At 42.7% G+C, this 27,045-nt stretch overlaps 1 protein-coding gene across 1 annotated transcript in view; it reads right to left on the bottom strand.

The window, feature by feature from the left end:
* Positions 1-20,641, bottom strand: part of kcnq3 (potassium voltage-gated channel, KQT-like subfamily, member 3) — a 1,166,510-nt gene extending 1,145,869 nt beyond the window's left edge. The window contains exon 1 of the mRNA XM_041190084.1: positions 20,325-20,641. Coding sequence (XP_041046018.1) covers positions 20,325-20,641 — 317 coding nt within the window. The remainder of the gene's footprint in view (positions 1-20,324) is intronic.
* Positions 20,642-27,045: the final 6,404 nt, after the last annotated feature.

The raw sequence follows: 27,045 nt of genomic DNA, 5'->3' as shown, positions 1-27,045 counted from the left end.
CAGATCCACAGCAATGTGGTTGACTCTTAACTATTTGACTAGCAAACATCAAACCGCTAAAAAGTCAATAAGGAATAAAACTAGACTGACCACCCAGCATTGACCTAGGCACTGGAAATGACAATGGCAAACTCAGCTCTATCAACCCTGCAAAGCTCTCCTTACTAACATCTGGGGGCTAGTGCCAAAATTGGGAGAGCTGTCTCACAGACTAGACAAGCAACAGCCTCATATAGTCATCGTCATAGAATCTTACCCAACAGATAATGTCCCAGAGTCCACCATTACCATCCTTGTGAATGTCCTGTTCCAGCAGCAGGACAGACCCAGAGGTGGTATCACAATGGTATACAGCTGGGAGGGAATTTCCCTGGGAGTCATCAACATTGATTCTGGACCCCATAAAGTTTCATGGCATCAGGTCAAACATGGGCAAGGTAACCTCCTGCTAATTGCCATGTTCCATCACCAAGAGTGTCTCTGTAGCGCCACTACAGACCGAGCTGACCAAGTCCTAAAGGGTATAGCTGCTAGACGGGTCTGCGGCAGGTGGTGAGGGAACCAACCAAAGGGAAAAACATACTTAGCCTCACCAACCTGCCTGCTGCAGATGCAGCTGTCCATGACAGTATTGGTAGGAGTGACCACTGCACAGTCATCATAGAGACAAAATCCTGTCTTCACATTGAGGATACCCTCCATCATGTTGTGTGGCACTACCAATGTGCTAAATGGGATAGATTCTAACAGATCTAGCAACTCAAGACTGGGCAACCATGAGGCGCTGTGGGCCATCAAGCAGCAGCAGAATTGTGCTCAATCACAATCTATAACCTCATGGCCTGGCATTCCCCCACTCTACCATTACCATCATACCTTGTTCAAGGAGAGATGCAGGAGAAGCACCAGGCATACCTAAAAATGTGGTGTTAACCTAGTGAAGCTATAACACATGGCTACTTGAGCGCCAACCAGCATATGCAGCAAGTGATAGACAGAGTTAAGCAATTCCACAACCAATGGATCAGATCTAAGCTCTACAATCCTGCCACATCTAGTCATGAATGGTGGTGGATAATTAAACAACTAACTGGAGGAGGAAGCTCCACAAATGATGGGGGAGCCCAACACATCAGTACCAAAGATAAGGCTGGAGCATTTGCAATAATCTTCAGCCAGCAGTGCCGAGTGGATGATCCATCTCGACCTCATCCAAAGCTCTCCAACATCACAGATACCAGTCTTCAGCCAAATCGATTCATTCCATGAGATATCAAGAAACAGCTGAAGGCACTGGATAATGCAAAGGCTATGGGCTCTGATAATATTCTGGCAATAGTGCTGAAGGCTTGTGCTCCAGAACTTGCTGCACCCCTAGCCATGCTGTTCCAGTACAGATACATCTATCCAACAATGTGGAAAATTGCCCAGGTATGTCCTGTACATAAAAAGCAGGATAAATCCAAACTGGCCAACTACCACCCCATCAGTCTACTCTCGATCATAGGAAAATGATGGAAGGGGTCATCAACAGTGCTATCAAGCAGCATCATCTTAGCAATAACCTGCTCATTAACGCTCAGTTTGGCTTCCGCCAGGGTCACTCAGCTCCTGATCTCATTACAGCCTTGATTCAAACATGGACACCACAGGTGAGGTGAGAGTGACTTCCCTTGACATCAAGACAGCATTTGACTGAGTGTGGCATCAAGGAGCTGCAGCAAAATTGGAGTCAATGGGAATCAGGGGGAAAACTCGCCAATGGTTGGAGTCATACCTAGCACAAAGGAAGATGATTGTGGTTGTTGGAGGTCAGTCATCTCAGCTCCAGGACATCACTGTAGGAGTTCCTCAGGGTAGTGTCCTAGGCTTAATCATCTTCAGCTGCTTCATCAATGACCTTCCCTCCATCATAAGGTCAGAAGTGGGGATGTTTGCTGATGATTGCACAATGTTCAGCACCATTCGCGACTCCTCAGGTACTGCAGCAGTCCATGTCCAAATGCAGCAAGACTTGGACAATATCCAGGCTTGGGCTGACAAGTGGCAAGTAACATTTGTACCACACAAGTGCCAGGCAATGACCATCTCCAACAAGAGAGAATCTAACCATTGCCCCTTGACATTCAATGGTATTACCATTACTGAATCCCCCACTATCGACATCCTGGGGGGTTACCATTGACCAGAAACTGAACTGGACTAGCCATATAAATACTGTGGCTGCAAGAACAGGCCAGAGGCTAGGAATCCTGCAATGAGTAACTCACCTCCTGACTCCCCAAAGCCTGTCCACCATCTACAAGGCACAAGTCAGGAATGTGATTGAATACTCCCCACACGCCTGGATGAGTGCAGCTACCACAACACTCAAAAAGCTTGACACCATTCAGGACAAAGCAGCCCATTTGATGGCATCACATCCATAAATATTCACTCCCTCCACCACTGACGCATAGGAGTGGCAGTGTGTACCATCTACAAGATGCACTGCAGGAATTTACTGGCAAGGCAGCAGACATATGGGAACATCAGCACCTGGAAGTTCCCCTCCAAGCCACACACCATCCTGGCTTGGAAATATATTGCCCGTTCTTTTACCATCGCTGGGCCAAAATCCTGGAACTTTTTTAGGAAGCCTCATCCACGAGCGAGATGAGGTTTCCTGAAGCTTTTAAAAATTAAATAAGAACTTTTTTTGAAAAATAAAAACATGTCACATGTCAGATGAGGAGATATGTTTCATTAAACTTTATTGTATGTATTTATTTTTATAAAAAGCGCTTCAATCTCCCTGAGGGAGCTCCATGCCTCAGGGAGATTGAAGCGCTCTTTCACGTGCATGGGCAAAAGAGTGCTGGACCTGACTCTCCCTCCTCCCTCCGCCACACAGGTAGCGCTCAGCACTACTGCTCATGATCCACGCAGGGCGGGCCTTAATTATTTCCAGGAATGTCACTGACCTCATCTCCTCTGGGGATCTCCCTCCCACAGCTTCCAACATGATAGTCGCCCAACCTCGGACGGCCCATTTCTATCTCCTACCCAAAATCCACAAACAGAACTGCCCTGGTAGACCGATCGACTCAATTTGCTCCTGCCCCACAGAACTCATTTCTCGTTATCTTGACTCCCTTCTCTCTCCCCTTGTCCAGTCCCTTCCCACCTACATTCGTAATTCCTCTGACACCTTACGTCACATCAACAATTTCCAGTTCCCTGGCCCCAACCGCTTCCTCTTCACCATGGACGTCCAATCCCTCTACACCTCCATCCCCCACCAGGATGGTCTGAGGGCCCTTAGCTTCTTCCTCGAACAGAGGCCCGAACAATCCCCATCCACCACTACTCTCCTCCGTCTAGCTGAACTTGTTCTCACGCTGAACAATTTCTCCTTCAACTCCTCTCACTTCCTCCAAATAAAAGGTGTGGCTATGGGTACCCGCATGGGCCCCAGCTATGCCTGTCTCTTTATGGGGTATGTGGAACATTCCTTGTTCCAGTCCTACTCCGGCCCCCTTCCACAACTCTTTCTCCGGTACATCAATGATTACTTCGGTGCCGCTTCATGCTCTCGTCAGGACTTGGAAAAATTTATTAATTTTGCTTCCAATCTCCACCCCTCCATCATTTTCACGTGGTCCATCTCTGACACTTTCCTTCCCTTCCTTGACCTCTCTGTCTCAATCTCTGGTGATAGACTGTCCACCAATATCCATTACAAACCCACCAACTCCCACAGCTATCTCGACTACAGCTCCTTACACCCCGCTTCCTGTAAGGACTCCATCCCATTCTCTCAGTTCCTTCACCTCCGTCGCATCTGTTCCGATGATGCTACCTTCAAAAACAGTTCCTCTGACATGTCCTCCTTCTTCCTTAACCGAGGTTTTCCACCCACGGTCGTTGACAGGGCCCTCAACCATGTCCGGTCCATCTCCCGCACATCCGCCCTCACGCCTTCTCCTCCCTCCCAGAAACATGATAGGGTCCCCCTTGTCCTCACTTATCACCCCACCAGCCTCTGCATTCAAAGGATCATCCTCCGCCATTTCCGCCAACTCCAACATGATGCCACCACCAAACACATCTTCCCTTCACACCCCCTATCGGCATTCCATAGGGATCGCTCCCTCCAGGACACCCTGGTCCACTCCTCCATCACCCCCTACTCCTCAACCCCCTCCTATGGCACCACCCCATGCCCACGCAAAAGATGCAACACCTGCCCCTTCACTTCCTATCTCCTCACCGTCCAAGGGCCCAAACACTCCTTTCAAGTGAAGCAGCATTTCACTTGCATTTCCCCCAACTTAGTCTACTGCATTCGTTAAATGTAAACTACAGAATATTAACTAAAATCCTGGCAACAAATTTTGGACTTGCATCCTCCCATACAATTCCCAAACATAATTTTGATTTTGTAAAATGACAATATTTCTACAATAGTTATGGAATCTCTCCATTGCTTGTCACATGCCCATCACTCTGCTTAGTCTTAACACTGGATGTAAAGAAAGACTTTGGTAGGAGAAAGTAGAAATGTTGATATAAGTTCGATTTTGAGTCACTTTCAGCAGATTGAAAACAAACCATTTAGCTCTTTTACCATCAATTTTGCTTAATAGCACAAGTCCATCTCTAATTAGTTGGACAAGGTATTTGACAGGACTGCCCTTCACTTCTACTACTATTCATAATACCCACTGGAGGCAAGTCCTGAGTCCATGGTCTTAGCATTAGAGATAAAAGCATTGCTGATATTTAGTTGGCTATTCAAAGCATTCTTGAGCCCACCACACTATGGAATGTGTCAGGTCATAGTAACATCTGAACAAGCATCACCTCAGTTGGGATATAAAACATTACAAATTTCAACATTCTCCCAAAAGAACAATGGGGCTTATTTTTGTTTGCAACACTGATTGGATGGACAGCTTAACACAGTCTGATGCTAAGAGGAAGCAGCAAGTTTGTGCAAAAGGAGAAAGTAGCTGTGAGGACAGTAGTGATCAAGCCAAGGCCTACTGTTTCAGAGCTCTATACAGACTAAGGGATAAGTGAAGAAGTGTCTTACTTTGGCAATCCTGCTAAGGTCATTAATTTTTTTTCCTGGTTCTAATCTGCAGACTGAGCATTAAAGTGGGTGATAGATTTATCAATTGAGCCTTCACAGGACTCTTTAAACACACAGTATCGCCTGTTGAACACCGGGATGCACAAATAATGAAAAAAAAACTCATTTACACCACAGTATCAGTAAAATATTCATGATAGTGTACCACATTCTATGTAGTCTCTTGAGAAGTTCCATTGTGTTTAAATTTTAATACTGTGTTTTTCCCCAGCCTCTGAATATAGCACTGAAATTGTATGGTGTCACTTTGATAATTTTGATTAATGCATTTTCTGGCAAGGCATTTGCACCTACTTACACAAAGATATGCTTAAATGCAAGTACTTAACAACGCAATTTCATTAATGGAAAAGTAAGTCACTGAAATCGAAAGTTACTGATTTTTTCCACAAAAATCACAACAGAAAAGATGTGACAGAGTTTAGAAATGGTATGGATACATAATGATGCACTATTACAAAAATTGAAAAGCAAAAGGACACAACAATCTCAACAAAAAAGTTGAATTATTACTTCCAAATATGTTAAGGTAATATTTGCCATTTGGAAATGAAGTGCAGAAACATAGGGCAGAATTTTGCCCTTGGTGGGCGGGTGGGCCCCACCGGCTTGGTGGCGGGTGGGCAGCCGATTGCTGCCGCCGAAGCAGGCCCCAGCACCATTTTAAGTGGGCGGGCCATTAAGGCCATTAAGGCCCGCCCAGCAGTCTGCCGGACAGGAAGCACTATGCACTTCCTGTGCAGGGGGCATAGGGATTCCCCAACTGTCAAAGTGCGCTCTTTCACGCATGCGCCCGACTAAGTGCTGTCTCAGGGAGATCACTGACAGTACTTCAAAGTGTCAAAATAGAAAAATTAAAAAATATTAACATGTCCTCCTCATGTGACAATGTTAATAAATCTCACATAAAGTTTATTTAAGATTTTTAAAACAGACATAAAACCTCATCCCGCCAGTAGATGAGGTTTCATGTTTTGCAGAAGCCCGCTGGAGCTCTTGGCCTGCCCGCCAGCATTAAGGTTGGACAGGCAGGGCCTTTAATTACCTTAATTATCCTGTTAATAGCCTCAATTGGCCATTGACAGGTCGGCCAGTGGACAGCTTATTTCGCTGTCCACCCGCCTCCCTGAATATTTAAATGGGGTGGGCGGGATGACATCAGGGGTTCCTCCCAACGTCATCCTGCGTCATTTTCCTGTCGGCAAGTGGGCCCCGCCCTCAAATCACCAACGGGAAAACTCAGGCCATAGTAGTAATAATGGACTCTACAGCCAAAGAGTTAAACCAGTGTTTTTGTAGCTGCAATCAATATGTTGTCACCCAGGTGCCAGGAAAGGCATACCACATAGTGGATGCAAATATTTTGCAGAGGGCAGTGGAACAGCCAGCAGTAGAACCTACAACATAGGAAAAATAAAATTTGGGTTCTGTAAATGAATTTGCAGTGATTAAGCGGTCAGTTAAAGAACAGGGCCTCGAGGGTAGCAATCTCAGCACTATTCCCACATGTCACTGTATAGAATAGCAAAATAGGGGAGTTAGCTAACTGCATTACGGGAGATGATGTAAATGGACTGAGTTCAAGTTCCTTGGAATACAGCCACATGTGTTGGTTGCATCTCCACCTCTAATGCTGAAGCACTGATTGAAACTACTTACTTCGTGGTGCTCAACAACATTCTGTACACTGATAAACCCGGTAATACCCTACAAAACACTGTGGCAAATATATTGGGCAAGATTAAGGGAACTGACGATTAAAAAAAATGCCAGACTGTTAAATCATAGAAATTTACAGCACAAGAAGAGGACATTTGGCCAATCATGCCAGTGCCAGCTGTAAGACAGCTATACAACCTAATCCCACTTTCCAGCGTTTGGTCTGTCGTAGGTTACAACATGTGAAGTGCACACCCAAGTACAATTAAATGCGCTGAGAGTTTTATCCTCAAATACCCCACCTGGCAGTGCATTCCAGACACCCACCACCTACCTTCTTTATGCAAAAATTTCTCAACTCCCCTCTAATCCATTACCAATTACTTTAAAATTCATGACTCCAGTTATTGGCTTCTCTGATAAGGGAAATAGGTCCTTCCTATCCAATCCATCTAGGCCACTCAACTTATACACCATAATTAAATCACCCCTCAGCTGCCTCTGTTCCAAAGAAAATAATCCAACCTATTCAATCTTTCCTCATGGCTAAGATTGTCCAGTCCTGGCAACTTCCTCATAAATCTCCTTTGCACTTTCTTTCATGTGATCACATCTTGTAATGCAGTGACCAGAAGAAGTTTTTTATACAGAAAAGGAAATGGTGTTTGACAAATTTATCAGAATTTTTTGAAGATGTAACCAGTCTGGTAGATAAACAGGAGCCAGCAGATATAGTATACTTGGATTTCCAAAAGGCATTCAATAAGTGTCACGCAAAAGGTTAATATGTAAGATTAGGGGCAGAATTTTGCCCTAGGTTGGTGGGCGGGCCCCACCGGCTCAGCGGTGGGTGGGCAGCCGAACTCCGCTGCTGAAGCGGGCCCCGCCGCCATTTTAAGTGGGCGGGCCAGTTAAGGCCCACCCAGCAGCCTGCCCAACGGGAAGCGCTATGCACTTCCTGTGCGGGGCGGGAGGGATTCCCCAATTGTCAAAGTGCACTTTTTCACGCATGCGTGCGAAAGAGCGCACTGCCTCCTGGGGCTAAGTGCTGTTGCTGGGAGATCAGTGAAAGTTTCACAAACTTAAAAAATAGAAAAATAAAAAAATTATTAACATGTCCCCCTCATGTGACAATGTCACATGAGATGGGACATGTTAATAAATATGACGTAAAATTTATTAAACATTTTTAAAGTGGACATGAAACGTCATCCCGCAGTGGATGAGGTTTTATGTTTTTTCTATTGCCCGCTGGGGCTCTTGGCCTACCCGTCAACCTTAAGGTTGGATAGGCAGGCCCTTTAATTACCTTAATTATCCTGTCAATGGCCTTAATTTGCCATTGACAGGTCGACGGGCGGACAGCTGATTTCGCTGTCCGCCCACCTTCCTCAATATTTAAATGGACCGGGATGACGTCGGGGGTTCCTCCCAACATCATCCCACATCATTTCCCCGTTGGTGAGCAGGCCCTGCCCCCAAATCGCCAATGGGAAAATTTAGGCCTAGGGCTCTGTTACGGCACAGCCAATGGTAAATGCTGAGCTGCTCAAATCCCAAAGGGAAACTTGAAACAACTGCCACAATTGTTTTGTATAAATTTCGAGATGTGTGCCTTGAATTCAGTAGTACTAAGACCACCGAGTCTCATAGGTTTCTTACGAAACTAAATTAAACATTTATTAACAGAAGAAATTATTTTAAGCACACACAAATTATTACTATGATAACTTCTAAATCCCCTAGTTAATCTAACTCGCAGTTACTTTCGTTGAGGCAACAACACATAGATTTTAAAAGACCCAGGCAAAGAAACACAATACCCTGAACAACCAATTCAAAGTGAGTTTTCTTAACTTCAGTCCTTTGTAGACAGCAGCTTGAGGCGTAGATGCTGGAAGCTTTTCACACTTGTTCTTGATCTTAGAATGCCTACCCTTAGACACAACCTTCACTCCTTTATACATAATTTCCCCTACGCACGCAAATTCCCATTGTTTCATTATGTCTTTGGACTTTACCTTTCTAATAATAAAAATCTCTCATAGTACCAATTTTACGAGTAATCTTTAGGAAAAATAGACACACTGTTTCTTAACTTCTCCTGGCTAGGTGAAAAATTTCACCCCCTCTTTTGAAATCAATCTAGTATGATTTATTTACAAATGCAAACGTTCCCTTTACATCTATGTTTACCTACTTAACATTTCAAACCTAGCTTATCTTCTGTTACATCAAAGCCTTCAGACTTGAATTGCCCTATCTCTTCTGATGAATAATCACAGACCTGAAATGTTAACTCTGTTTTTCTGTCCACGGATGCTGCCTGACCTGCTGAGTAACTCCTGCATTTTCTGTTTTTATTGCAGATTTTCCCCATCCGCCATAATTTGCTTTTGCCCTTTCCCTTGTTGTGTTTGCTATGTTCTGGCCTAAAACAAGTTTTCCTAAATGCATTTTAAGAATTCTGAGCCTTCTATATCTACCAAATACTAGAGAAAATCAGCTGTCCCCCCAAGCTTTGCTGCCTCATATGGTCCTTCCATGATAACATGCATGGCACCATTCAGTGCCATGGCTCCACCTCTGACAGTTTTGAGATCAAGAGTTTGGTGAAACAGGGCTGTAGCTAGGCCACTACTCTGTTTGCTATCTTGTTCTCCGTCCTACAAATCTATGCCTTCCCTGTGGACATGGAAGGAGTGTACCTCCACACAGAGCCAGGGAAAGAAACCATGCGCCCTGGTGCTTCTCTTGCTTAGGGGCCCCTTTAACTCTCCCACTCGCATCCTTCCCATAATTGGAAACCATAGTCACAGTGGGGTCAAACTGTTTTATGTAGGTTTAGCAAAACCTCTTGGCTTTATGCCTCTATTTATGAAGCCCATCAAAAGCTCAGGTTTCAGTATGATATACTTTACAACCACGGCTTTGTCATTCATATAATGCAACTATCTCTGCTTCTTTGAATCTGACCAATGCAATATCCAGGCAGCAACATCCGAAAGACCTGAACCTCAAGCACCGCAAATAATAATCCTATGAACAAATAAGAATATCTTGAAATAAGTAACATATTATATTGATGCATGATTCCTGGCTTCACTTACAAATTTGAAAATGGAAAAACATTCCAATAAATTCACACCAACAATTCACCTGCAATAATGTGCTATTTTTATCCACACAAGTGGACTTTGTTAACATAAAAATTATACTTTGCATTGAGTGAAAAGTACTTTCTCATTTTAAATTGAAACTAACCACGCTTACAAATGCTTGAAGCATATAATAGGAGAGCACAGCACTGCAGTTGCTAGCAGTCTGAAATATAAACTGAAAATACTGGAAATGCACAGCAGGCCAGGCAGCATCTGTGGAGAGAGAAACAGAGTCAACACTTCAGGTCCACGATCTGCATTAGTTCTGATGAAGGGTTACTGACCTCTGTTTCTCTCTGCACAGATGCCGCTAGACATGCTGAGCATTTCCAACACTTCTCATTTCTATTGGAGTAAAAATAACCCCCCTGCCAGCCCTCCACAAGGCAATCAGACTCTTGTGAGCGTCTCATTCCCCTTCAGCAAGAAACCCAGCAGCAGCTACCTGAGATCTGGTTTGGCAAAACATTAAACATGAATTTCAAAAACAAAGTTAAAGTATGAAGGAAACAGAAACAACAATGTCAAAGCAGTAAACCGATCATTTGAAAAATGAGTAATTAATAAAAATAACCATTAAAAAGTGCCAAGCAGCAGAGCTAGCTAATAAAAATGCCTTTTTGCTTTTAGATAGAGAGAGACAGATGAGGCCCCTAGTCCTGGTCACCGGTGAATGGGGAGGGGACACACAGCTGAGCTAAGGAGTTGGGTTTAACTAACACCAATCTTATGTTCGCCACTTGGTGGAATTCATATAGAAGTGGGTGTCAGAAGCGGGTTTCAATGCCTTTCACATGGCCTGGTGCGTGGTTAGGATTTTGGGAAGGGAAGAGGAGGAGGAAGGGTAAGGGTGTGTGTATGAGCAGCATGTGTGTGTGTCCAGCTCACTTCCAGCCTCAGAGTTCTCTCTCTCTCACACATGCACACACACACACACACACACACACACATTCTCACTCACGCATGCGCACTCACTCTCTCATGCACATACGCTCACTCTCGCACACAAGGCTCATGAGAGGAGAGTGCAGAAGGCACCAAACAAAGGGGCCAGGGGCTAGGAGGGGCCCGGACTAGATGTTTTAAATGGTGGTCCAGACAAGGCAGCAGACCTAAAAGACGGGCTTTAAAAATAAATTGGAAGAGGAAACAATCCATTTCTTGAGTTAAGGCCATAATGAATTTGTGTAACATGTATCATTCTTCATTGAAAAATTCAGATCAATTCAATCTACATTTTTCCTAAGCTGCTGGCAGATGTCTGATTGACAAATCCTGGAGATGGTGTCATTAGCATAAAGGAGCAGTTGCCATTGATGGTAGAATGTGGGTCGGCTCCAGAGAAGTCACAACAGTAAGGCTGTGTTAGCTACAGAGTTGCATTGTTTTATAAATGTAGCAATTTCTTTGTAGCCCCTTTCCCAACATCAGTTGATTGCTCTATGATTAATTATCCTGAGATAATCAACATTGGGCCTCCAATTTCATCATCGTTACAGTCACTCTGCTTCTTGCATGCAGGTGTTAGATAGACAAAACTTACATTTATACAGCACCTTTCATGATGTCCCAAATCACTTTATAGCCAATTAAGTATAATGTAGGCAATGTTATCAAGTGGTGGAGCAGATTCGAGGGGCCAAATGGCTTACTCCTGCTCCTAATAGGTATGTTAGAGGTGAGCTGGGCTAGATGGGTTTTATTATCCAGAATTACTTTGCGAACAGAGGGTGGAATCATTGCTAGAGTTTTGTTTATTTTGTTGCTGATGAAAGTTTATTGAGCAGACTTTGTGGGGTGCAATTACCAGGACAGGGGTGCGTAATGGGCTCACAGTGAATCAGTAACCTGTTTCACGCTGCACATGATTCTCAAGAATCTTTTCCATTGACTTCAATCTTGTACTTTTGTCTACTTACCTAGTATCCCACTCTAGCTTGATGCTTCTATGAGTTTTTTGAGGTATTAAAATATCGTGATAAAGTTGTGTTACATAGTAGATATTAAAAATATATTGCAGTGAGAAGCAACAATCAGCAGAGTCTTCAGACTTGCTGGTCAAGAAAACATAGACACAATTGTGAACTATTCAGTCTTTGTCCTCTGGTCTCTTAAAATTGTGTTGGACAGAGACACCTTCAGCACTTCTCATTGACAGTGACGACAAATGTTGATCAATCATTCCACTTTGTTGCTCTGGAGACATCTTATCTACCCTGTGAGATTATTGATAAAAATAGAATCCAATTACACCCCTTGTATGAAATAATTATATTGAATAATATCATGCACCCAGGCAGAAAAACGTCTTCTAGATTCACAGACTCATAGACATTTACAGCACAGAAGAAGGCCATTCGGCCTATCATGCCCGCACTGGTCTACAAAATGGAAAAGATCTTGTGCAGTTTATCTGGGTTGCAAGTATTGAATCTTTCCCACAAATATGAATTTACTGTTACTGTGTCCATATGGTGCAAAGTGCAGAACATGTTAATGAGAACTGAGGCAGTCACAGAAATCAGTGTTATCATCTGCACAGTGTTATAAATAGCTAATGGGATATTTTCCTGTCAAATTAACTATATTGCATGGTGCTGTTAAAGTAAAATTGCACTCACTGGTTTGTTTAATACTTGTGGTGTGATCACCTATAAGACACATATGAACTAACACTGCATTATATCATTGCTGCTCTTAATATTAATGACCCATGCTGTATATATAATCTAATGATATTTGTAACATATATCTGCCAACAATGGGCATTATCATTTTACTGGTACCTTTTTATGATTGTTTGGTGAATTGATTGATTAATCTTGAAAGGAGAAAAATATCATGCATGGTTGAGGAGGGGGTTAAAGGTGGAGGGGGGAATAAGGGGCCTGGAAATGGGAGAAACAATAAGATCCATGATTTCTCTCCTTGGCCCTGCTCACAAACACTCACTCAACACACTCACTCACACACACTGGGGTGAATTTTTCCTATGGTAGGCGAGCTGTTCAGGAGTGGGTGCGGAGCCGATCACCATCCACAATCGGCTGTGCGCCACCAATATTACAGGGCCGGGCCAATTAAGGCCCGCCCAGCATAATGCATAGCCGGTAGTGCTCAGTGCTACCTGTGTGGGCAGGAAGGAGGAAGGAGGAAGAGTTGGGGCCTGCACTCTTTCATGCGTGCGCACGAAAGAGCGCAGCAATCTCCCTGAGGCACGCAGCTGCCTCAGGGGGATTAAGTAGATAATAAAACTTTTTCATAAATAAAGTAATAAATTATTTAAACATGTCCCCTCATGTGACAGTGTGGAAATTTTATTTAATTATTTTATGAAACCATCAGGAAACCTCATCCCACCCATCCCACTCACTCAACACATTCACTCACACACTCACTCAACACATTCACTCACACACTCACTCTCTTTTTGTAGCTTTCATGAAAAAGCCCAAACATCTCAAGTTTCTCTTCCTAACTCTGCCTCCTCATCCTTCATAATATCCTGGCAAACCTACAATGCCCCTTTTCAGTTAATGTGATATCCTTGGAGGGTGCTCAAAACTGCACAGACTATGTTCTACTACATCTTTCGCAACCGACATTTACTCACTTACTCCAGGGCTTAGGGAGGTTTTGAAGTTTTCTTGCTGAGGAGAAGTTCGGGGTGACTGTGAAAGTGGAAGGATGCTTTCCCTTGACCCAGTCTAACACTCCAGTTGGCCTGGTCTCACTGCTCCAACATCTTGCCTCCTGTAGTTATTTATTGGACTGGTGCCTGCACAGGAGGGCAAGAGGACAGCCAAGGATGGATTACATAACTCAGAATGCATCCTGGCTGTCAAAAGAATTGGCTGCGCAGACTTGAGCTCTCGCTCTAATAACCCCTTATACTACAGAACTTTCTCCTCAGCTGGTCTGCAAGCATAGTGAGGCAGGCAGGCAGCTACTTGAGAGAGGGGGTGGTGCTACCTGAGCCCAGACCCCCTGAAGACACAGACTTGGATGATCAGCACCATGTGCAACCCCATCTCCGAGGCCCTGCCTCCACACAGGATCAGATAGTTAACTTCTCATCCTATCAAGACTGAAAGGCAAAACAAAGGCATGGCATGCCCTGATCAGGGAACTTCTGCATGCTGATGAAGCTGCACTAGTTTCCCAGACAGAAGACCAGCTCCAAAGGCTCATGGATCATCTGTGCCATATCTGTGTCATGTTGTTCCTTACCATCAGTATCAAGAAAACTATATGACAGAGTGTTGTGTCTCCACCTGTGATCAGGCTTAATAAAATAACACTGGAAGCAGTCAGCAAATTCTGCTACCTTAGATCCACAATGACAAGCATCCTATCTTTTGATGAAGAGCTTAGCACACGCCTGGAAAGGCAGCCACCAACTTTGGCCAACTAACAAAATGGGCATGGAAAAAAAACTGGCCCACAAGACCAAGATCCTCACCTACAAGGCCCTGTATTATCAGCACATTGCTGTATGGCAGTGAAGCCTGCACAACTTACACCTACTAAAATAAAAATCTCAACAACTTCTATCACCAATGACTATGACACATCCATGCATCACATGGAAAGATAAAGTCACCAATGAAGCAATCCTTTCTAGGGCAAACATACCAAGCGTGCTAGCGCTGGTCAAGCAAAGGAGGCTTTGTTAACTTGGGCATGTGCACAGGATGGATATTCAATACGGATAGGTAGCCTATGACAAGAGACTAGCAGGGTGCCCAAAGCTTCAATTCAAGGATGCCATTAAAAGAGACATGAAGGCCCTCAACACTCACAACAAGTGGGAAACTCTCACTGACAATCGATGCAAATGGCAGAACCAGCAGTGGGCAGGAATTTGCTACCATCGCAACATGTGATTTGAGAAGCTCCAAAGCAGATGCCAACTCTGCAAACAAGGTGTCAAAGATCACCCTGCATCACCGGCACCAACTTTATGTGTGGTGCTTATGACAGACTTTGCCTTTCCAGAATTGGCTTGTTCAGCCATCAAAAGAAGTGCAACAGATGATCTCATCTGACCTCAAAAGTTCTGAAGCTGCATTCCCAAAATCTTTCACAACTGGAAGAATGCCAGTCAACCTATATCTTTTACATTGATCCTATCCCAGTTTAATTAGGCTAGTTTTAAAACCCTATTATTACTAACATATTGTTTTTGTACTTCTCAGAAATTTGCCCATATATTTGCTCTATTATCCCCCTAGCAATGTGAATGTCACTTTTTTTGGATCTACAAAATCTGTGGAGTGCTTGGTTCACATCACGAGAGAATGAATGGATGTTTATGCCACACTACACATATTAAATTGGCCTGCTTTCAAGCCTATGTATACCATATTAACTTCATATGTCAGAGGGTTATGGCTGCTCAGTCGTGAGTATACTCAAGGCTGAGATCAATACATTTTTAGGATCTCAGTGAATCAAAGGATATGGGAATCAGGCTGGAAAGTAGAGTTGAAGTTGAGGATCAGGCATGATCTTATTACCATAGATGTTGGTATATATGTCAGCCTTTGAAAACTCCAAAAATCATTCCAAGAACAGGGCTTGACTTACATGCCAAGTATAAAATATGAACCACCGGTTTGGGTATGGCGTGGTTGCCATTTTAAAATGTGTAAAACAGTAACATCGATAACTCATATTAAATTAAGATGGTACAATTTATTGAATAAATCAATTGTACAAAAATACCTTTAATTACAATCAAAGCATTTTAAAGCCTGTCAAATTTCTTGATTTTGGCATCTGACACAAGGACTTCATTAAATTCATTCTGAGTCACTTTGGCTATGGCATCATCGTAAGGGTCCCACTCTGGATCAGATATGATGTTTTTACATTTAGAATCATCCCACCACAACAAATCATCTTCCTCTCTAACCATTGAATTGGATATTCACATTTTTTGAAAGATCTGATGACACTTCATACACTAATAGCATCCCACAATTTCATGACAAAACCACACTAAACATCAAGCAGGGCAGTACCATATTTCCACTCTTTGTGAAGCTTTTTCTCCATCAACCATCCACCTATTCTATTCAACGCAAACACGAATGGCTTGTTGAGGTACACATCCAAAGATTGAACTATGGGTGTTGGACCCCTGGTATAACTGCAATGTGTGTGAAATTTCTTTGGTTATATGGGATCTAAACATGTCCCAAACTAATAAAAATAAAAGCAAAAAACTGCGGATGCTGGAAATCCGAAACAAAAAAACATACCTGGAAAAACTCAGCAGGTCTGACAGCACCTGCGGAGAGGAATATAGTTAACGTTTCGACTTGAAACGTTAACTGTATTCCTCTCCAATGATGCTGCCAAACTAATAAGCTGCCCTCTTTATGTAAGCCACCAGGATGCCTATTTCACACATTATCATTCCACCTGTGATCATCCTCAGCTATCTGTCATAGGAATGCACAAAAATACTTGCAGAGAACTCGATGTTCAGCATGGTTCAATGTTTGAAAATTACCATAAGCTTTAATTTTGTTCCATCAGCCATGCAGGCTAGTCGACTGTGACTTAGCAAACTTAAGTGCGTATAGACGTGTTGCATTTCGGGTGACAATGTAATCATCCTGACGATTTTTGAGAACCCATTCCAATACATGCTTCTCAAGATCAGACCAGTGGCTGGTCCCTGTTCTTATGGCACATTTGGCCTTGGGCATCTTCTTCAGGATGGGTTCCTTCTTCTACTATTCTTCTTCTATTCACTAACACCGAATTCCCTCGCTACAGCACAGTTATTTGACAAGCTAGCAAACGTTACAACTTTTAGCTTGAAACCAGCTTCATACTTCATTTGTTTTGTTGGAAGACTCATTTCTTTTCACCGTTCGCCAAACAGGGTCTGCTCTTTGTGGGTGCGTCTTAAGCTCCCATGCATCTTTGAAGCACAGCCCATACCGCTTGCTCTATCCCTTGCACCCAGTTATAAGTTAAGTAAAACATGCATTGTGGGGTGAAAAATTGAGACTGATCACTAATGTGCGTGTAACATGTCATTGCTATAGAAAGCAGGGGGGTGGTCAACTTATAGACAAGTGTATGCTAAATTACGATTTTTGGAGCTAGAAAAATGGGGTGGTCTTATATGCCAGGTTGACTTATATGTTGTGATCTACAGTAAATGGCATAGCAGGTTTAAGGGGCTGTATGATCTATTCCTGCTCCTATTTCTTATGTTCTTATGTCAGTACCAGTCAGACATCATGCTCCAGATGGCACAGTTATTAGAAGTGCATAACAATCTGTGAAATGCAATTTGATAGCAACCAGCATTTTAACCTCCAGCCTAACATTTTCCAATTTCCTAAGTTATCTCAACAATGAAATTCTCGATTAACCTCAGGCAATATTTACAAACAGCAATTAAACTTTGTGGTTTTAAAGAGATTAGCTTCAATATTGGTCAACCTTAGCATATATTTTAAAAGGAAGACTAATCTGATCCTGATAATTAAATGTCTATGAGCCTAACTTGTATATGAGTCAAAGTAATGGAAACCATTGTTAAGAGGTAGGCTGGAAGAACATTTGTATAGGAATAACCCAAGGAATTTAAAACAAACATGCTTTTAGTAAGGAAAAGTCATACATAAAAAAATTAACTCTTTGAGGATGTTAAAAGAAGACATTGAGTTTGCTTCGTATTGTTTTTTCCAAAGGGTTTTGATACGGTTCCATATAAAAGGCTTCCACTTGAGGTAAAGCCTGGAATTATAGAATAATACAACTAAGAAGGAGGGTGTTCAGTTCATCGTGTCTGTGCAGCTTCTTTGGCACAACTATCCAACCAGTCTCACTCCCTCGCACTTTCCCCAACCCCTGCCAACTTTTTTCTTCTTCAAGTATTTACCTAAATTCCTTTTGAAATTTATTATTGAAACTTCTTTCATCAGTGCTTTCCAAATCACAATTTGCTGTGCAAAAAACAAACTTCTCATGTTGTCTCTTTTTTTTAAGCAATCACCTTGAACCTGTGCCATCTGGTTACTGACCTTTCTGTCACTGAAAACAGTTTCTCAAGTGTGGTGCCCAAAATTGAACATAATGATCCAGCTGAGGCCTAACCAGTGTTTTATGGATTTATCTTAACTCCCTTCTTTTTCATGCCTCTATTAAATGAAGGTAACGGTCCCATATGCATCCTGGGTAAAATATGAGATTAGAGAGAAAATTAGCGGAAGAACAGAAAACAATGAGATCTTTTGTCACACTAGGGAGAGCTCTGCAGGCTTTATTGCATGGACCTCTGTTGTGTTTAATTTCCATAAGTGATCTAGAATCAGTTGTGAGACTGTCAAATTTGTGAATAAACTAGTTACAGCAGTGAAATAGAATGATGCAGCTAAAGATCTGGATTATTTATGCAGACATATGGTAGATGAAATCTTACTCTCAGTTGCATGGTGAGTCCCATCGGCTGAAACAATACACAATAATACAGAACACATGGAAAATTAGCACACAGAGGCTCAGAAAGTGGCAATACTGAACGTGACAGTGTCACTATCAAGACAACATGATGAGCCAATTAAAGCTCAATTAAACAGCTGTAATATTTAGCCAAAACAGTCCTTTAAAGTATAAGGTCCTGTAATCAAGTGAATTTTTCTGTGTTGATTTTCCACTACAATCTACCTTTGATTGTGAAGAAACTGGATTCATACTTCATAGTCTGAATCACACAGCATGGGAATTATTTATTCTTCTACTATCCGAAGGCCAAGAGAACACAAAAGAACTTGTCAATTCCTGGAAACTACATATTGTAGAGTTTTCTCTTCAACATTATGCAAAGCCCTATTAACAGATAATGTGGATGTAAAATGTCACTTTCCAGTTTCTAGGAGGTGTAGGCTAATGGGTGTGATCTTTTGTGCTGTGCACAAGAGAAGTATTTGGTAGAAACAGAACAATTTATGAACTTGATTTATTTTCCATTCATGGATATAAACAATACTGCATCTTCATATGTTCAATATGTTTTCATATTTACACTACCTTTTTTGAATTTATGTAATTACTCAACTGAAATTTGGAGTAATAATATAAGTTTCAACAGTGTGGGTATGAAAGAAAGGTAATAACTACCATAAAGGTACTAAATATAACATGCATCAACTTGTATATTGTGATTTTATTTTTAGCTATGCACTAGTGTGTTAACGGATGATATAACAGAATCTTGTTCTGTGGACTATACACAACTGTTAAGCTTCACTCTGTGGGTCATGACATCACTAGGTTGTCGCAAGGGTGGAACGCAACTTCATTAACAATGTATTACTTTCTCATATTATATTGAAAATCCTGATATTATGTCTGTACTTGTATTAGATTCTACACTTGCGCACACCAATATGTTTAACAAAGTGTACAAGGTGCAATGGTTAATGGGGTCTGAAAGATGAGAGGGAACGTTCCTCCCATCAGAAACAAGTGAGGAAAGGGGAGGGTAAACTTTACTTTCGGCAAAAGGAGGAGTTAACATGAATTTCTATCAATCACTACATCATTCATTAGCAATTCTCATTGGAAAACAGAGAGAAATCATTTCGTAGTGAAAACTGAATGTGGATCTTAAAAACTTATTAGATTTGTAAATAATATTTAATTTGCCTATGAAATTTATCCCACACTTATTTTGTGTATGGACTTAAAAGTACAGACGAAACTGGTAAAGTCAGCTATTGCATATCCACTATCTAGGAGATGCCGATAACGGTAGACTCCGCGTTCCAGTTTCATACAAGGGTTTCATCTACAGCTCAGGAGGATGCACACAATTCAATAGTTAGGCTGACCAATAACAATGCCTGGATCCGTTGTGGTGTCATTTAAACTTCCACAATGCTGCAAACCCATAGCCAATTTCCCTAGAATTAGGTGTGGTTCTCTGGCATCAACGCATAATGAGTCCAGCAACAAAACAGATTCCCCCTTGTTATTTTACCTGAAATTATACAGGATCCTGCAAAAATTAAAACAGCGCGGAGAAAGACATCGTGTGTAGAAATGGAATTTCTGACAGCTAACATTATTTTAAAAATCAGTAAAATAAAATATATAGTGAGTGATATAAATACATGATAAATTGACGGGAACGAATGGCTGTCAAGGTTTGTGTTTGACTGACTTCAGGGGGAATATGAAAAGATGCCTTGTCAGTATTTCTAGGATTAAACAAAGCGAGGTACGGACATTGTAATCCCATGCAACAAAACAGGAAGAGATCACGGTGAAATCACCCTGCTGTGCGTACAAATAAAGCCAAGCAGCAAATATGAAAGGAGGATGCGACCAGTACTTACACGAAGGCGTGATAGACCAGTGCCCATCCTCCGGGTCTCTCCAGCGCATCATAGATAAAGTTCTGCAGTTTTCTGTAGGTTGCTTTCCTCTTGCTCGGTTGACTGTAGCTTAGGGGTTTAGTCAGGAGGCTTAGACCTTCCTTCGCTCCGGGTTTGCTATCTTCTTTGCTCCGTCCATCTAGGAGCAAAGCGCCGTCACGGTCCGCACCGGAGCTCAGCCCCAATCCCACTACCCCGGGCTCGGAATCGGCGGCGAAGCCCACCCGCAGCTTCTTGCCATCGCCAGAGCTATCACCATTCCTGGACTTGAGCCCCATGGTCAGCTGGCACGCCGATGCTCACTGTAGGCAGGGTGGCAGAAAGCGTGGAGAAAGCAAATGCCATGGCTCGTAAACAGAGACCAGAGCTCAAACGAAGAGGTCCCATCAGGATCTTTGGGGAGTGGAAAGATCTCTCTACGTCTCCCTCTTTTAATCAGGTTGGATGGTGAGCATCACGCCCCTCACTTTTTTTTTACCTGTTGTTGTAAGTGATGCAGCCCTCGGTCAGGCTGTGATTTAATGAATGTTTGCACTGTGTTGTTACCGAGAGGTGGGATGTGGAATTGCTGGGAGGATTTTCCGGGAAGGAATATTGATGGTTGGAGCCAAACAATATAATCTGGATCCAGGAAGCATAGGAGCAGATTCAGCTCGAGCTGTTACACGCCAACACGTGACCAGCATTACAATTTACATCCCTTAAAGATATTTTCCACGGATCTTACTACAACCAGTTTGAACGAAGACTTTTATATCCGCAATTTCAATTGGTTTAGTTTTCAAATTATATGGATATACTTAAAAGGGCAATGCTTTTATTTTGGCTATAATAAACATCAATCCCATCATATACCCCTGTATAATATTTTCACCCCAAAATGTTTCTTCTAATTTTAGTTTGCTTCTTTACAGTTGTAAAATGCCATAATTTTCCAGTTTCCAGTCGTTTTCTAGTCACGCTTTATTATTATGGCATTAATTATTGCATTAAACAGATTATATAGAACTTTTTAGAAGAGACAGCCATTTCATCAATTTAGGCACATGAAGCAGCATGAGGAAGCTGTTGACTTTGCAACCATGTCAGGTTTTTGCCAAGTGTAGGGAGTCATCGCCTGCCCAAAGATCTCCATCAGGGCATCTCCTTATGAGCCTCTGGAAAAACAAGGAAACTACTAGAAGAACAGCCAGCCTAGCAAAAAAATGGATGACTGAAAACTCCAGATACAAATTGTCAACATCAGGAATACTTATTTGCAATCAGCGTGACACACTTAAATATAAAGAACTATGCTTATTTTCTCCATATAGTAAAGGTTAAAGTTAAGGGCAATTATAATATTTCCAGGTATTGTATTAACATTGCAAAGAGTTAGTCTCTGGGTGCAGTCTGCTTCCAGTGGTGTCATCTATTTGAACCTAATGCCTCCATTAAGTCAATAAGCAAATGAAGAAAAAAGATTTGCAACTGGATTGGTGATAGGGTGTTCCAGTGTCTTTAAATTGATGTTGGCTCGGCATTGTGTCAGGCTAAGCAGCTCTGCTGGTTTCAGGCACAGCTGCTTCATCTCCCCCGGGACAAAACAGTACTTAAGAGTATGGCTGTTGTAATGACATTTGACTGGTCAACTTGACCGAGGTGCGATAACATAATTGGAACTTGCTTGCATGTGTGCCATGTGTCCACTAGCCTAAGGTACAGGTTCTGGGAAAATTATTGGTTATAAGCAGAAGCTTATTGAACATGCACTGTTCTTTGTAAGGGTAGAATAGAATGTGACTAGAAGTGGTGGATTTCTTAACAGTTTTTTAAAGGCAAATGGATAAAGATTTGAAAAAAGTTAAAAGGTTATGTGGAAAAAGCAGCAGAATGGACTAAGTAGATAATCCTTTCAGAGAGCCAGCAGATGAGAATGAACTTTGAAGTATCCTTCTATATTCGATTATGTGCTGCATTTCACATGCCCCTGCCAGCTGTGTTCCCAGCAGGGGGCCATGTAAAATTGGATGAGTCCCAACTGCACCGCCTTCCCACTCACCCCTGAGCTCACCCGAGGGCTGGTGTCAGAATCGGCATCCCGCCCACCATATTCAAGTCTGTAACCAAGGGTCAATTAGGCTTGCTACCAAGCCAATTGACCCTGATAATCCACTGACCTGCCGTAAAATGTTTGGCATGGTAGTCGGGTGGAAGCAGGCAGCCCAACTTTCTTAATGGAACCTTCAAAGGGCAGGATGGAAGGTTGGGGGGTGGTGTTTGATCTTCAGGGGCTGCCCTTTGCAGATCAAAGGCACTGATAGGACTGATGGGACTGCCAATCAACACTGTTTGGATTGACCAGCAGCTCCAGAGGGCAGCTCTTCCTCATCCATAAGGGGTGCAAGTGCCACATGGCCCATGTTAAGCCCCCCTACAGCACGTTATGAATGTGGGCAGGCTGGCGTGGAACAAGTGATTAGGAAATGTGTTACATGTTCTGGGCAGGCAGTTAAATTGCATCAAACATACTCATGTGTAACCATGTACAAATAAGATGCCGGAGTAAGTGAAACATGATATGAGCAGTTTGTGATGTTCATTACTTTGATACTTAACACCATAGTCTTAGAGTCATAGAGTCATTATGGCACAGAAAGAAGCTATTGGCCCAGCAAGTCCATGCCAACTCTCTGTAGAGCAATCCAGTTGGTCCCATTCCCCTACCCTTCAATTTTACCCATCTCAAGTGCCCATGCAATTTCCTTTTGAAATTGTTAACAATCTCCTCTTCCACTACCCTCCTCAGCAGTGAGTTCCAGAATTATGCACTGCAATTTTAATTAACTGAATTCACATGTGGGAAACCCCAAATTGACTGACATTATAATCTTTTAACTCGCAAGTGCACATCCAAATACTTCTTAAATGTTATGAGAGTTTCTACCTCTACCACCCTTTCAGACAGTGGGTTCCAGATTCCCACCACCCTCTAGGTGAAAAAATTCTTCCTCACGTCCCCTCTAAACCTCCTGCCCCTTACCTTAAATAAATGCCTCCTGATTATTGATCCCTCCACCAAGGGGAAAAGTTCCTCCCTGTCTATCCTGTCTATGCCCCTCATAATTTTATGCACCTCAGTCATGTCCCCGCTCAATCTCCTCTGCTCCAAGGAAAGTAACCCCAGCCTATCCAATCTCTCCTCATAACTAAAACTCTCCAGCCCAGACAAAATCCTGGTAAATCTCCTCTGCACCCTCTCTAGTGCAATCACATCCTTCCTATAATACGGATTCCAGAACTGCACACAATACTCTAGCTGTAGCCTAATCAGTGTTTTATACAGTTCCAGCATAACCTCCCTGCTCATATATTCTATGCTTCAGCTAATAAAGGCAAGTATCCCATATGCCTTCTTAACCACCTTATCTACCTGTCCCGCTACCTTAAGGGACCAGTGGACATGCACACCAAGGTCCCTCTGATCCTTGGTACTTCCCAGGGTCCTACCATTCATCGTGTATTCCTGTGCCTTGCTTGTCCTGCCCAAGTGCATCACCTCACACTTATCCGATTTAAATTCCATTTGCCACTGATCAGCCATCTGACCAGTCCGTCTATATCCTCCTGTAATCCAAGGCAATCCTCCTCACTATTTACCACTCCACCAATTTTCATGTCATTCGCAAACTTACTGATCAACCCTCCTACATTCAAGTCTAAATCATTTATATATGTCACAAACAGCAATGGACCCAACCTCGATCCATGTGGAACCCCACTGGACACAGGCCTCCAGTCACAAAAACACCCCTCGACCATCACCCTCTGCTTCCTGCCACTCAGCCAATTCTGAATTCAATTTGCCAAATTGCCTTGGATCCCATGGGTCCTTACCTTCGTTATCAGTCTCCCATGCGGGACCTTATCAAAAGTCTTGTTGAAGTCCAAGTAGACTACATCAAATGCATTGCCCTCATCTATACACCTGGTCATCTCTTCAAAAAATTAAATCAAATTGGTCAGATATGACCTCCCCTTAACAAAACCATACTGACTGTCTTTGATTAATCCCTGCCCCTCCAAGTGTAGATTAACTCTGTCCCTCAGAATTGCTTCCCAATAGTGTCCCCACCACTGAGATTAGACTGACTGGCCTGAAATTCCCTGGTTTATCCCTTCCTCCCTTCTTGAATAACCAGCTGTCCTCCAGTCCTCTGACACCTCTCCTGTGGCCAGAGAGGTATTGAAAATTATTGCCAGCACCCCCGCTATCTGCTCCCTTGCCTCAATCAACAGCCTGGGTTACATTTAATCTGGGCCTAGATATTTATCTACTTTTAAGCCTGCCAGACCACTTAGAACCTCTTCCCTTTCTATGCTAATTTCTTTATTTATATCACAGACCTTCTGCCTGATTTCCATACCCACATCATCCCTCTCACTTGTGAACACCGACACAAAGTATGCAAGGTTTGCTTGCAGGGTCCCGGTTGGGTCCCTCACTGTCAGGCTCTCAGTGCCTGATTGAAGGACCCAGTATTGGGAAGGGCAGGTCCACTGAGATCCAACCCCTGCACTTTTTTCCGTCCCCCTTTCCCCTTCTGTCCCATCCCTATTGATCCCCTCCCCGCGAGTCCATTCCCATCCTCACTCACCTGTGGCCTGGATCCTTTGCTGATCCTGGGCCTCTGGTGGGTGCATTGCCAGCAGCTACCACCACCTCCCCAGTGGCGCTGATGGCAATAAGCAATTGCTGGCATCTGATTGGCTGGCAGTTCTCGGGGGCAGGATTCCTGTCCCCAATGTCCTTGATCCTTTGGAAGATCCGCCGCTGGCCACTTAAGTGCCTGATTGGCATTTAATATGAGGGGCTTTTCCCAAAGTAGGCAATGCGGGGCTCTTGCCAACACTCCAGTCAGTGGACAAGACCACCATCGCCTGGATTAAATTGTGTCACATAACCCTAACACTGCTGAATACATTATTTTTCCTTCTCCAATGTCCTCCTCTGACAATGCACCTTCATTGTTGAAGATGGCAACTTACACTTGTTTTTATTCATTCAGGGGATGTGAGCATCACTGGCTTGGCCAGCATTTATCGCTCATCCCTAGTTGTTGTTGAGGAGGTGGCGGTGAGCTTCCTTCTTGAACCACTGCACTGCATGTGGTGTAGGTACATCCACAGTGCTATTAGGTAGGGAGTTCCAGGATTTTGTGATAGTGAGATTTTTCCAAGTCAGGATGATGGGTGACTTGGAGTGGAACTTCCAGGTAGTGGTTTTCCCATCTATCTGCTGCCCTTAACCTTCTAGCTGGTACTGGTCATGGGTTTGGAAGGTGTTGTCTAAGGAGCCTTGATGAATTCTTGATATACAAGTATGCCCTGTTACACTATTACACTGATATACAAGTTCATGGACCAGGGTGGTCCTGAGTATATCAGCCTTGTAGCCTTTTTGTATAAACTGGGACAGTAACTGTGAGCAGTCTATTCAAACACAATCAGCACTAACATCTGATGTCCATAAGTTTGTAATTCTTGCAGAAGACACTGGGTTGTGGTTAAATGTGTCTTAAGTTTTGTTTCTTGATCTATTCCTGGTGCACTAAATTGCTGATCCCAATGTAATACCTCAACGCTACTCTTCCAGAGATTGGCTAAATCAGCACAGAGTAATTAATTGAACTGAAGCCATGCAGTTATTATCGCTTAGCACACCAATACAAACTATAAGAAGACCCAGAATACAATTTTGTTATTCAGTGGTCCCTCATTGATTAATTTATGAAAGAGTGCTAATAGGGATTTTTTACTTTCTAGTCAATCCTAAGGATTACATCCATAAACTGTATATATTTCAATAATTTTTTTGTTAAAAATTCCAGTTTTAATGATGAGATGATTATTACTAGTATACATAGACAGTAATTGAAATGGCAGGTCAGGGAATTATACGTTATCAAGTTTCATTCAGTAATAGCATTTAGTGTTAAGGATCCATAAATATACAAAAACCTTTGTTACTGGAAGGCTGATATTATTGGGATTTTGCAGGGCTCAGTACCAGTCCCTTGCTTCCCATAACATATATGAATGGTGTAAGCTTAAATGTTGAGGTCATGATTAGGAAGCTTTCAGATGGTACAGAAATTGGCCGTATGATTGATAGTGAGGAAGAAAGCTATAGATTGCAGAAAGATATCAATGGACTGGTCAGTTGGACAGAAAAGTGGCAAATGGAATTAAATGCAGAGAAGTGTGAGGTATTACATTTGGGGAGGGCAAGCAAGACAAGAGAATACGCAATAAATGATAGGATACTAAGAAGTATGGAGTGAATCACAGAATTGTTACAGCACAGAAGGAGGCCATTCAGCCCATACCGTCTGCACCGACTCTCCAAATGAGAAATTTACCTAGTGCTATTCTCCTGCCTTCTCCCCATAGCCCTGCACATTCTTCCTTTTCAAATAACAGCCTAATCACTTTTGAATGCCTCAGTTGAACCTGCCTCCATCACACTCTCAGGTATTGCATTCCAGACCCTTACCACCCACAATGTGAAAATGTTCTTTGTCATGTCGTTTTTACTTCCTTTGCCAGTTATTTTAAATCTGTGCCCTCTTGTTCTCGATCTTTTCATGAGTGGGAACAGTTTCTCCCTATCTACTCTGTCCAGACCTCTCATGATTTTCAA

The sequence above is a fragment of the Carcharodon carcharias genome, chromosome 6, assembly GCF_017639515.1.
Source record: "Carcharodon carcharias isolate sCarCar2 chromosome 6, sCarCar2.pri, whole genome shotgun sequence".
NCBI lineage: Eukaryota > Metazoa > Chordata > Chondrichthyes > Lamniformes > Lamnidae > Carcharodon > Carcharodon carcharias.
The sequence above is the reverse complement of the archived record's forward strand: the minus strand, read 5'-3'. Positions and strand labels throughout refer to the sequence as shown.